At 40.3% G+C, this 12,419-nt stretch overlaps 1 protein-coding gene across 1 annotated transcript in view; it reads left to right on the top strand.

Annotated features, from left to right (window-relative positions):
- The window catches only part of DOCK4 (dedicator of cytokinesis 4), a 1,616,764-nt gene that overhangs the window by 982,368 nt on the left and 621,977 nt on the right, over positions 1–12,419 (top strand). Inside the window, exon 27 of the mRNA XM_086919301.1 lies at positions 7,776–7,870. Coding sequence (XP_086775427.1) covers positions 7,776–7,870 — 95 coding nt within the window. The remainder of the gene's footprint in view (positions 1–7,775; positions 7,871–12,419) is intronic.

Here is a 12,419-nt window from a genome sequence, read left to right as displayed (position 1 = left end):
GCTAAAAAGCAGTCGGGCGGCGCTCCTCCGCCTTAACGGAGGAGCCGCCACTGGGCTTCAGGCCGTCCTTGTTCCCATGGCAAAGCTCCGTCTGTGCTGGAGATACTGTCCCCTCTCTGGGCGTTTTCATCTTCTTTAGAGAGGTGTCTTGGAGCCCAAGTGAGCCTGGAGTTAGTGAGCTTCTTCTTTTGTCCTTAAGATGCAACTTCGATCTTGTTACTCTACCCAGTGTTCTCTGAGGCAGTTTTCAACCGCACCAGACACTTTACAAATACAATAAATAAATAACAGCACCCCTTCCAATGTTCGACATGTCTAGTAACCTGAGTTACCAAAGAGAGTGGCAAGGAAAGGGTAATGACTGCCAGAAGAAATACATAATTAATCTGGTTGTCAAAGTGTGGAAGAAAGCAGCGTCCTCCGCACCAGCTCTCTTCCATACATGGCTCTGGAAGGGAACTAAAGATGGAGAGAACATTATATAAGTGGGCGAAGAAAACACAGAGCGCTGCAGTAGATCCCATACTGGGGCCAGCATTTGTTTCAATATTGGACAGGCTATGTATCAGTGCAAAGGACTGTAACTACAGCAACGGGATTTGGTACTTGTAAGTTATGAAAAATGTTTACAAATACTGCTTATGTTATCGCTTCCTTTAAATGCAAAATTGCACAATACAAAAACCTGATACACAACAACTTTTAAATTAACACTGTCTGTCTCAGCTTTCTTACACTGAGCTCGAGATCCACACGTTTCAGTACCTGGTAAATGGAAACTCCTTATGTTTAAATGCAAGTCCCGCAAAGTCTTGTGAGTTTTATCAATTTCGTGATGTGCCGGTCTCGAGCACTGTATAAGAAAAAAATATTTTCCAAATGACCTTATCCTAAAGAATTCTATGGAACACTTTTTCACTTTCGGGTACTCTGTACTGCAGGTTCTAAAGCAGGGGTCTCCAAACCGGTCCTGGTAGGCCGGATCGATGCCAGATTTTTAAAATTACTACATGTATCTCAATGGGGATATCCAAAAAATCTGGCATGGATCCGGCCCTCCAGGAACGGTTTGGAGACCCCTGTAAAGGAACAAGAGTGACAAGGCGGCTAGTGACAATGGCTTGCTAGGACTCACAGTCGCAGACCGAGCCTTCTTGCCTTTTTGGAAATGCACGTGGGAGGGTTCATCAGAGTAGCGTACGCTACCAAATTCATTTAGTCTGGTCATAACTGTGATGTCGGAGTTTATTTTAATAAATGTTTAACCTTTCAATATATACATATATATATATATATATGTACGTGAAGGTACCGCTGCAAGGGGTTTCATCCACTTGACGCGCGGTTGCTCCATTGCAGGCATGGTTCCCCGCATGCACAAAATCTTTGGAAGCCAATGACAGCCAAAGGAGGGAGGCACTCCAATGGGTGTATTAAAAGTACGTCGTTTACTTCAGCAGACTTAATTCTTTCCACACGTTTTGGCGAAGAAGCCTTTCTCAAGGTGAACAAGCCCCAATACTAATAGAAATAAATACTCAACATGGGCATAGACATGGTAAATATACTCTGCCCGTTCAGTAATACAATACAAGACATGACATGTTAAAACCAATTCATATTTCCCCATATCAGATTTCATATAATTTTGATACATGAGAAAAAGGAAACATAAATCAAATGCTACATGGGATAATAATTCTGGAAGTAAATCATCCTTTAGAAACTGCATGTTTACAGTATCCCAAAATAGCTTTTTATTGTACCAAGTCCTTAATCCAGCTCAGTTACAATGTTACTCCTGGTAGTGCCAAACACATTATTATAATAATTGACCACAACCACATCCCTCCCTTCATTGCAGTACAACCATATAATCTGTGAGTGTGCCCCAAGTGTAGCAACTTTTTTTAACAAATACTGGTAATTTGTTGGAAATGAGGGTCAAGAGCCCCCTTTCGTTCTTACAGCAATGGATGGTGCAGCCTGTAGCCAATATGAAGAAAAACATTCTATATATATTGGATCAGGGCACCAAGTTTCCTGCAGGCAAATCACGTCAAGCCCATTTATAAAATCTTGCCATCCTAACATGTCTTGTTTATTCATAAATCCTGCAATGTTCCAAGTTGCTATTTTATAACCATTTCCTATTCTGCTTTCTAAGATCGCAGTAGGGGTCTCCAGATGTCTATCAGCATCCCTATTTATATCATTTAAATTGTTAGGAGTACTTTCATTACTTTTAATATCAAATGAGGTCCTGTCTGGGGAACAATTAAAACTTGCGGTACCATGCAAGTGTTGATATCATTTAAATCAGTGTGAGAGCTATCAGCGCTTGTGGTATCTATACTGCTCCCTAAGATAGCAGTGGGGTTCTCCAGATGACTATCGGCTTCCCTATGTACATCATTTAAATTGTTAGGAGTACTTTCAATACTTTTAATATCAAATGGGGCCCTGTCGGGGGAACGATTAAAACTTGCGGTACCAATCAAGTGTTGATATCATTTAAATCCGTGTGAGAGCTATCAGCGCTTGTGGTATCAGATGAGGCCCTTTCGAGGGGAGCATGTACAGCTTGTTTTACTATACGACCGTCTTCTATCCCTGTTCCAGTAGAGTTGATATCAATACTGGACGGATAGTCGCCCTTTTGTCAGTCGATATCTTGTAGATTGCTCAATGCCTGGTATCTATTTTAGGCCGATAGTGCATATTGGGGATACGTTAGCATATCAAAGGGGACCCATAAGTTGGCCTTAAATGCCTATAGGAAAATCCAAGGGGTAAAAGGGATATGTGTTGGTTGTGTTTCCTAGGCGAGCCTACTCTGTCAAGAGTAAATCATGCCCGCCTATAGTTTTGAAAAATTAATAATAATACAACCCCCTTTATGTGTCTTACGTAAGGGGCCTATCCAGCTCACTCTTTGCGTTAAGAGTATTTGATGGGCTCCTTCCACTGGGTATCCACTGCTCTTATGTAGCCAGTGTACTTCTCTGTTCTTTAGACTATTGTGAGTCTTCTTCTGCCCTGGCTGTAGTGGGGGATATTAACCAAAACTACCACATTAGGGCAGCATTCTGGTAGTAGGTTTATAGGTATATATACCCTACCATCATTGGCTCTGTTGTCTTCTCTCTCAGTATTTATAGTATGGGACCGTTCCGGGCTGGATCTATACACATAGGCTTGCTCAGCTCGGTTAGCCCATACCTGCTATCTTTGACTGGAGTTATTTACTATTGTCGATCTCCCAATTATTTCACTTGAGCTTGATGGGCCTATTGCGTACCTTGGTACATCCCTTTTCGTTTCTTAACTAGATACCTTGTTTGAAGGGCCAATTGTTTGTGATGATGAATCAATTACCCCTTCCCATATTATATCTAGCTCTTTCTTCTCGTTAGTACTTATGTTCTTGAGTGTGCCACTAATCTTAGAAATTTCGTTAGATAATTTGTTAAATTTATCAATAATCGGCCTTAACATTTCCTCTATTTTGCTTATAATAAATGCTGTGATTTGAACATTTGTAAGCATATCTTGCTCAGCTGTACTGTGATACGCTAGGATGGTTGGCCTTGTGGTCGATCTCGAGGTAGGACCCTTCATTCTCTTGTTAGCACCTGTCGTTACTTTCGTGCCCCCTTTCTTTCTCTTTGGAGTAGGTGTATCATTGGGCGTTTGGCCACAACAGGTGTCAGGTTGTGCTTCGAGCTCATGTTCTAGCTCTGTTGCCAGGGCCTCAGGGGCTCCCTGTCCCAAAATAAGGGTTGATTTTTCCAGCATGATACCACCTTCCAAAACTGACTCATTATCATCTCCTGGTAACCCTCCTGCCGTTATACCTAGCCCAATAGAGAGGTGACACTCAGTCCTAACTATTTCAGCAGAGATTGCGCTATCCGCATGTTCCAGGAATGAATTAATAGTTGCACAAGGAATATTGGTTACAGTGCTTTTAGCCGGTGTCTTCCTCTTTAGCATCTTAAGACCTTAAAGTAGTTGTATTGTAGGCTAGGTAATAAAGTGCAAGTGCAGAATGGGGGGGTCTGTTCTATTACAATCACAGAATAAAACACGATAAAATAATCTGGTTAATACAACTAGCGTAGTTACCATAAAAAACTGTAATATTAAAACCGGTCGAATTAATGCAGGATAAAAGCAGCAATATACTTTGCATTATCTTCCCACCGTCTTATTCTCACATGGGTTGAGCTCAAAATATCTACCCAACAAGGTTGGCGGTTTCTACTCTTCTAGGGTGCTTACATGATAGCCAGACTCAGCCTCAGGCCCCTGACAGTTGGAAATAAAATCACAATTGATCTATATGATCAATAGGGAACTAGTAATCCCTCAAGTGGTGATCCCTTTTTTCTACTGGTGCAACAAGAACAGTTAATATCGGATGGTTACTTTGAATTCATCAAAGTACTTTGATAAATGCCGCCTCCTTGAAAAGAAACAGATGGGTACCGTTAAAAAAGTGTGTATATATAGCACAAAGTCTTTCCCATAAGCCATCAAAGAAAATTGGAACCAAGGAGGGTGGCCCTGCTCTGCCTCTTCCTTGGCCTGGGCTTCGTCCGGGCACAGCCTGCGCAGGCTCGCGCGTGTCCCGCGCTGTGGGAGACAGTGAGTGTTTTTTATGCATGTCAGGGTGCAGATCGCCAATGGCGTTGGCAGCTAGCGTGCCGCATTGCAGGCCGGGAAGTGGAGTCCCCCGGTGAACCAAGTTTGCTGTCCTATGTGGCAGGAGACTGTGAGTGGTTTTTATGTGCCTCCGGGCACCGAACACCAAGCACGTTGGTGGCTAGTGTGCCATGTTGCTGACCGGGAAGTGGAGTCCCCCAGCGAACCAAGTTTGCTGTCCAGCACTGCGGTAGACCGTGAGTGGTTTGTATGCGCCTCCGGGCACCGAACACCAAACGGGTTGGCAGCTAGCATGCCGCTTTGCAGGCCGGGAAGTGGAGTCTCCTGGTGAACCAAGTGTGCTGTTCCGCGCTGCAGGAGACTGTGAGTGGTTTTTAAGCGCCTCCGCGCGCCGAACACCAAGCTTGTTGGTGGCTAGCGTGCCGTGTTGCAGGCTGCGAAGCGGAGTCCCCCAGTGAACCAAGTTTGCTGTCCTGCGCTGCGGGTGACCCTAAGCGTTTTTATGGGCCTCCGGCCGACGAACAACAAGCGTGTTGGCGGCTAGCATGCCGCGTTGCAGGCCGGGAAGTGGAGTCCCCCGGTGAAGCAAGTTTGATGTCTGGCGCTGCCGGAGACCGTGAATGTTTTTTATGTGCCTCCGGGCGCCGATCACCAATCGCGTTGGTGGATAGAGTGCTGCGTTGCAGGCTGGGAAGTGGAGTCCCCCGGAGAACCAAGTTTGCTGTACGGAGAGGTCAAATCTTCCACAGCCTGCCATGGTCCCCTGATTCCCACCGCTCGGCAAATGTATCTGCGGTGCCCAGGCCAGGTCCCAACCTCCATGATAATCCTCGAGTGTGCCGAAGGCTTAAACACAGAAGAACAAAGACGGCCTCCAAGTGAGTCTCACCTCACCAAGCTCGCCACATCTCCATTCTTCTCCTCCGAGTCTGAGGGCACGCCAGTCCTGTACTTTCTCCAGAAAAAGTAGTGGTTTATGCCAGCGTGCACCTAATTGCTGGTGGTGCATAGCAGGGGGCCACTGCGAACTCCTTTCAAAAAATTCACTGTCTCTTACTAAAGAGCCAGCACGCGGAGACAGGGAAGACTTTAACCGACTTTATTGGATTGGGCCACTCCGGACCCAGGATCTCAAAGGCAGAGAGATGCGTTTCGGTTGTACAACAGCCTTTATCAACTCGACACGCACCATTTTGTTTAACCATTATATACTGTTTATTAACATAGACAAAGAGGAAATTAATTGAATGGCACCTCACATAAGTAAAGAAATTCAAAACTTAATAAATATGAACATCTTTACACATTCACTGTTACTACTGAAATAATCTAAGATTTTGGGGGAATTACTGAATTAAAAGCTTTTTTGAGAAATAAACTCACCAAAAAAATAATTTATGTATCAAGCGCAGACTTTCATTCAAACATCAAGGTTACAACTATTAAACTCGATGTATACAAGAAACTCTTAGTTATACACGGCGTCTCATTATGTCCATATATATATATATATATATATATATATATACATATATATCCAAGTGCAGCAGTGTATCATTAATAGTCAGTGTATCTGTATTCGTATTTTGCTTGTGACCATCTAATGTAAACTTCTTTAATGTGTAGTTGGACAGTTCCTGTGGTTCAGATTTTTCAGGTGACTTGTTGCAAAGGGTAGAGGATTGCTCTATCTGTGAAAGCCCTCTACTGTTTGGTGGTATCGAGGTTGTGACTCAGTAGGGTCTTTCTTTTTATTGGACATATAGAACTACCCCAATTCTCTATTCACCAACACTAGCTGTGAGATAACCACATTGAGCTCAGCTGAAGTTAAATTGTAACAGTCAATAGCTACATATGTCCATGGTCCGTTCTAAGCTCTTAAGCCACTGCTGGCTTTGATGAGATGTTTTAGCAATGAGACCGGAGTCTCGAAGATGACAAACTGAATTGTTATATCAGATGCTTTTAAAGTGTTCTAGGTGGGGATTGCTTGGCCCAAGTTAGAGTACTGCGTCTAAATGCCACTAGGCAGACGTACCATTGTACAGAACCACAATTGCAATTTATCATCTGCAAGATGCAATAGTTTAGAGTTGGTGATATTGGTTCAGGTTATTAAGGGGTTCACCCGTTTGGTATCAATAAAGAAACATCAAAAATTTTTCAAAAGCATAAAGTGCCACTTGATTGCAAAAGGATCCTAAATTCATAAAATAAAGTAGTTAGTCTCTCACCAAATGTGTCCATCGACGCTGCATGTTACTCAATTACTGTCCCTGACTCATTGCACTCTAGCCTCAGCAGGACGTTTTTACCGATTTTAGTGCAAATCTTCATTGAGACGTTTTCTTGGGCTGCTCTTGCTTCTCCAAACTGGCACAGGGTTCTCAAGGTGCATGGTCCACCTCTTACCACTCAAATTGCCTCTTATTGCAATATGGAGAACAATCTTTGAGAGTGGCTTATATGCTCGTTGCTGTTCCAAGATGGCTGAAATAATTTTTAGGTCTCAACATTATCTTTTTAACTAGGTCTGTCAAGATCTTAGATGTGGCACCTCATTGACCATAGCATCGGTGCAGAAACTAAAATTACCTATATAGTACTACAAGTAGTAGATCCAACATTATCCTGCAACCTACATTACTTCAAGCCTAAACATATATTACTTTCATTTGGCTACCAGATGTGTCTAGCATTTTGACTCATTCGTGGTATTCATGATTGATACGTTTGTGTGGTTCACTGACCTTTAGGACCTTGCTTCTGAGTCTTCAGTAAATTGGTATATTAAGCAATAAGTCAAAAACAATCCCTGTACCAGTCAGGAGCACTGTAATAGGATAAGGGCAAGTGGTGCTTTCTTTAGTGTTTAGCTTTAGATTAATGGCTCACGCCTGTGGTATCACTAGATCAACCTTTGGTATATTATCTTGTACCATACTCAGAAATGACATTATGACCTTGCTCTGGAAATGGAAGTTTAAAGCCATGATTACAGATTTTAGGATGTACATGTGAAGAATAATTTTGCATTGTGTGTTATTGAATATATAGACTTTTGAGAAGAGTGTGTGTTGACACCTGTTTCATTTCCATCACAGGATTTCCTATTGCAGATTTTTACAGTATTTCGAATACTTATACGACCAGAGATGTTTCCAAAAGACTGGACTGTGATGCGTTTGGTCGCCAACAAGTAAGAAATATACAATAGCAGCTAAATATATAACAATGATTGGTAGTTGTTTGAAGTTGAATGGTCAGGACTTTAGCAACTGATGAAAAATGTCTGTTTTACATGTTTCCTCTTACAATCACAATTGTATTAGGGTCATATTTCTTGTTTCTAAAGTACATATTCTTCATTCAGAATAATACAAGCGAACCACACTGAGTGCCAAAGAGTAATTTATTCTACATTGTATCTACAATGCAAAAAAATAAAGGCAAACAATTTGAATTTTTTAGCCTGTTTGCAAAACTTCACTCACTGTCATCCTTCTAATTATGTTATCATTGTATCTAGTTGTATACAAGTCCTTTATTTTTCAATCTTTCTACCAAATAAGGCTCTCTTTGGCCTGTTGCTAGAGCTACAGAAATAAAGACTGCATGTGTCTTATTACATATCCTTAAACATTCTTTTGTCTTTTTCGTACCTATTGCACGCTTTCTTAAACATGAGTTTATCTATTTTCTACTCAGATTGTATTACTAAGGAATAGCAACAAAACGTGTTTCACAGGTTCAGGAATTAACATAGAACAGACCTTTTCAGAGGCATTTCTCCGTTCAATGATTCTCTAGTACCAACATGTCACTTTTTCACTTGTAATAATGACCATAGCGTGGCTCATCACCCATATTATGTTATTGTTCCATGTGTTTTTGTTAAGTATAGTCTTAAGTGCCATATTTACACTGTGCTCAAAACTTCCTCTTGGCCATCACACATTTGTGATCTGACAGACTCCACAATTTCTCTGTAACTGTTTATGTATGCACTCATATATCTATGTATCAATGTATGTGTTTTTTCTGTAGCACAACTCATACAAGATACATAGACGTAACAAGACTGTTGCCTTTTTTTTTCTTTCTTTGTCTTCACTCCAGTGGTGTGAGGATTGCATGTTTACCAAGACCCACCCGAGATGGTGAGCTTCTAAGTCACCTCAGTAGGGTGCTGGTCGTCTTTGAAAACTCTTTAGTGGTTTGCTTAAGAAGTAGGCTATGATGGCATTTGTCCAATACAACAGAATATAACCCAATTATATGTTATATCCTACACAAGTTATGTGTATCAGCTTCCCTAAATATTTTATCTGTTTATGATGTTGTCTTTTTTGACACTTGTTCTAAATATAGAAAATCCAGTTTAGCCATTCTGACAATAATGCAGTTTAAGATGCTTTCGTGACTAGTACATACAATTGCATTTCTTGAAATTGTAAGATCCTGTAGGAAGATCAGAGGCTCCTTCTAGACTAGTCGGTCATTAGCCACTGGCCTAGACTGGAGAATCTCTTTGCCAGTATGAGAAAATTATCTTTTTGTGAAAATATCAAGAAATAACACAATAATTGGTCCCTTTTTGTCGGGATTCTCTTTAGACAACTTGAATTGAGTCTGTTTACTTCTCTGACCACCTACACTAAAAACTGTATCTTTTGAAGCAGTACTTCAAATCCAACCCTTCAATCGAAGTTTATTTTGGCTTTTTGGCTGTTTATCAAGGAGTCCACAATATTTATGTTCTGTGTGTGGCGCTACTATGTATTGACACACTAAAAGAAACTATAGACCCCAAAACAGAAAAAGAAAAAATATATATATATATATATATATATATATTCTTATTGCTATCACCTTTGACCTATCTTCGGAAAATGCTAAAGTAATGTGAAACATGACACGGCCAAGCCTATCTTTAGACAGACCCTTTGAATAATGGATGATTGATTATATTATTTGGGGCAGATAATAGTTTAGATCTACACATTAGAGATTGAAGGGCCGCGTTTATCTGCCAAACGTAATTCATATGGACAAAAAGTGATGTGCCATAACATTTTTGGAATGCTCCATCGAGAATTGTACACTGTCCAATGGTGGTGTAATTAATTATATAGCTTAACTGACTTATTTTTTTTATATATATATATATATATATATATATATATATATATATATATATATATATATATATATATATATATATATATATATATATATATATATATATATATATATATATATATATATATATATATATATATATATATATATATATATATATACATGTCTAGTTCCTTCAGGTATGATTGTCAGATAGAGCTGTATCACAAAGCACAAATTCAAAACAAAAATGTGTTTGTTTCTTTCTTGGTAGTGAGGTTTTTTTTTAATGAATTTTGTGACTTTATTCATCAGCCACAGCTGTCCTAGAGAGAAAAGCCAAAAATGTATCCCCATCATGCGCTACTAAAGTATAGTAGTTGGATCCTTTTGTTGACTAGACTGTATTGGCAAAGTTATGCTGTCCTTTCAAAGAAAAGAGTTACGAAAACGAAACATAAGATGGAGTGTATGCATATACATTGTAGGTGGTAAAGTGAAAGGTCTACGCAGCAAAATATTGCAGTTTTGACATCGAGCCAGTACTTATAATGCATATTTAAGAAAAGGGTATTTGCATCAATATCTTTACTTTGAGAACAAAAAAGCTGTAAATCCAACACCAGGTTATCATAATAGCAAAGAAAAACAAATGAACATTTAAGTATGATTAATGAAGACCATTCACTTTATGACATGCTAAGAAATCTATAGTGGTTCCTTCTGAAGACAAAAAAATAACTCGGCAATTATAACATCCATATGTCAGCACTGTAAATAACATACATTGATATATAATGATAAACTGCAGGTCATGCATACCTGCAGTCTAACAAACGGACTACTTAGAGCCTCATCACTGAAAACGAATTGGAATACAAAATTATTCAAAATGGCATGACCTTGATGAACAGCCTATGCAAGCAATGGCAAGCCATGAACAACGCATACAAGGCAATGACTGAAGGGAGCTGACCCAAAGCCCATTCTCTTTTTACTTCTTATTGTGCGTTTTTGAAGAATTCCTGACATTAGGTCTTACAAACAAATCATACCATCTGTAGCCAGACCTAAAAACATATTTTTTTAACGTCAGAAAGTACAAACTAAAGTTTACATAATCAATGTACAACCATACTGCATTAGTGCGATTGAGATAGTGGTATAATATTGGTGGCTAGTCACTCATAATGCACCACGTGCGGTAAATTCCCAACAACTCTTTACCAACGACTAATAAAAACAGTAGGTTTGTCAGCAGGTAGGGTTGACACACAGAGTAGTGCAATCTCACCACAAGCTGGCAAATTGTTTCATTCACCGTTTCTGCTCTAAATTGTGTCATGCTCACATTTTCTGATATGCTTGAGTTTACCTGAGGTAATTTAACATGTAAATGGCTCAGACATTTCCTTTTGTTAAGAATATTGAAGGTACTTTTTCAACTCTATTGATAGAGAAGAGGAACAAAAGGAGGTGTAGTTGTACAGGAGATATTCAGACACAGTGACCCAATTATTCTGTAAAGCGATTTGCAATTTGAAGCCCCACTTTCCATAATTCTCTCCTTAAACTGCGCAGAGATGCTCTAAAGATGGGGAAGTAGTTCAGAATTGAGCGGGCGGTGACTAGTGAGTGCTAAGAAAAGGCAGACGTTTCCACCATTCTCTTTGTTCTGTTGCTGCATTTATAGGGCAGAGGAAAGCGTGTTTCCTCCCAGAGCTGCCGGCAGGATCACCCATTCAGGGTGGCCCAGCTAATGCCATATCCGGTGGCGATTCTCTGCAGGAATGCCACTGAGTTCGTAGTGAAATCCCTTCAAATATCCCCCATTAAATCAGCGAACTAAGGATATTTGTCTTGTGGGTCCCTGAACGGAAGCCCCTTTTACAGTTCTCCCATCCATGAACCCAGCTGTCAGACTGCCATGGAAACATAAACATGATGCCACAGACTTTTTTTTAATGTTTGTTTACTCTCAGGCATCTCTCGTCTGTAAGGGGATAATATGTCCACCATTAAATAGGTGAACCTCTAAAGTATACATAACTGCTGTGTTGTAATAAATGAAACGTGCACACGCATTTCATATAGCAGCATGCTTCCACTCATTCTTATTACTTTGCTAGCCTCATGCAGTTAAGCACGGTGTTTCTAAGAAAAAAAGTCATTCTGTTCTTTGACCCTCAAGGATGGCGAATACTTGTGCAATCATTCAATGAAATCCCCACTGAAGGTCTCTCCTGTCATTAGGTTTCCCAAACCTCCTCCTCCCTGACGAGTATCGATATCAGGGTCTATAAATGTCATAGCTTAAGACTGCTGGTATTAAAGAGCAGGAGGATCCGCCAGAACTGCTTTCCAAGTACTGCAGAACAAACACTTCTTGTTATTGCACACTTCCTGCATCCTCTGGGCAGTCCGGCAAGTACACAAGTCCGGTATGGAGTGTTGCTTCAAAGCAGTCTTTGATTCTATTCCCCTAAAGTTGTTTTGTGTGAAGAAGTGTACTTGTCATACGTATCACTTTTACTCTATGAGAAGGTTAAATTAAACAAACAAGTGTGCCATCCGACGGATGTGAGATCTCAACTATTATTTTCCTAAATGTCCTCTTGACATATCTA

This window comes from Lissotriton vulgaris, chromosome 1_1 (genome assembly GCF_964263255.1).
Source record: "Lissotriton vulgaris chromosome 1_1, aLisVul1.2, whole genome shotgun sequence".
In the NCBI taxonomy this organism is placed as follows: domain Eukaryota; kingdom Metazoa; phylum Chordata; class Amphibia; order Caudata; family Salamandridae; genus Lissotriton; species Lissotriton vulgaris.
Note: the sequence above shows the minus strand (reverse complement) of the source record. Positions and strands in the feature narration are given on the sequence as shown.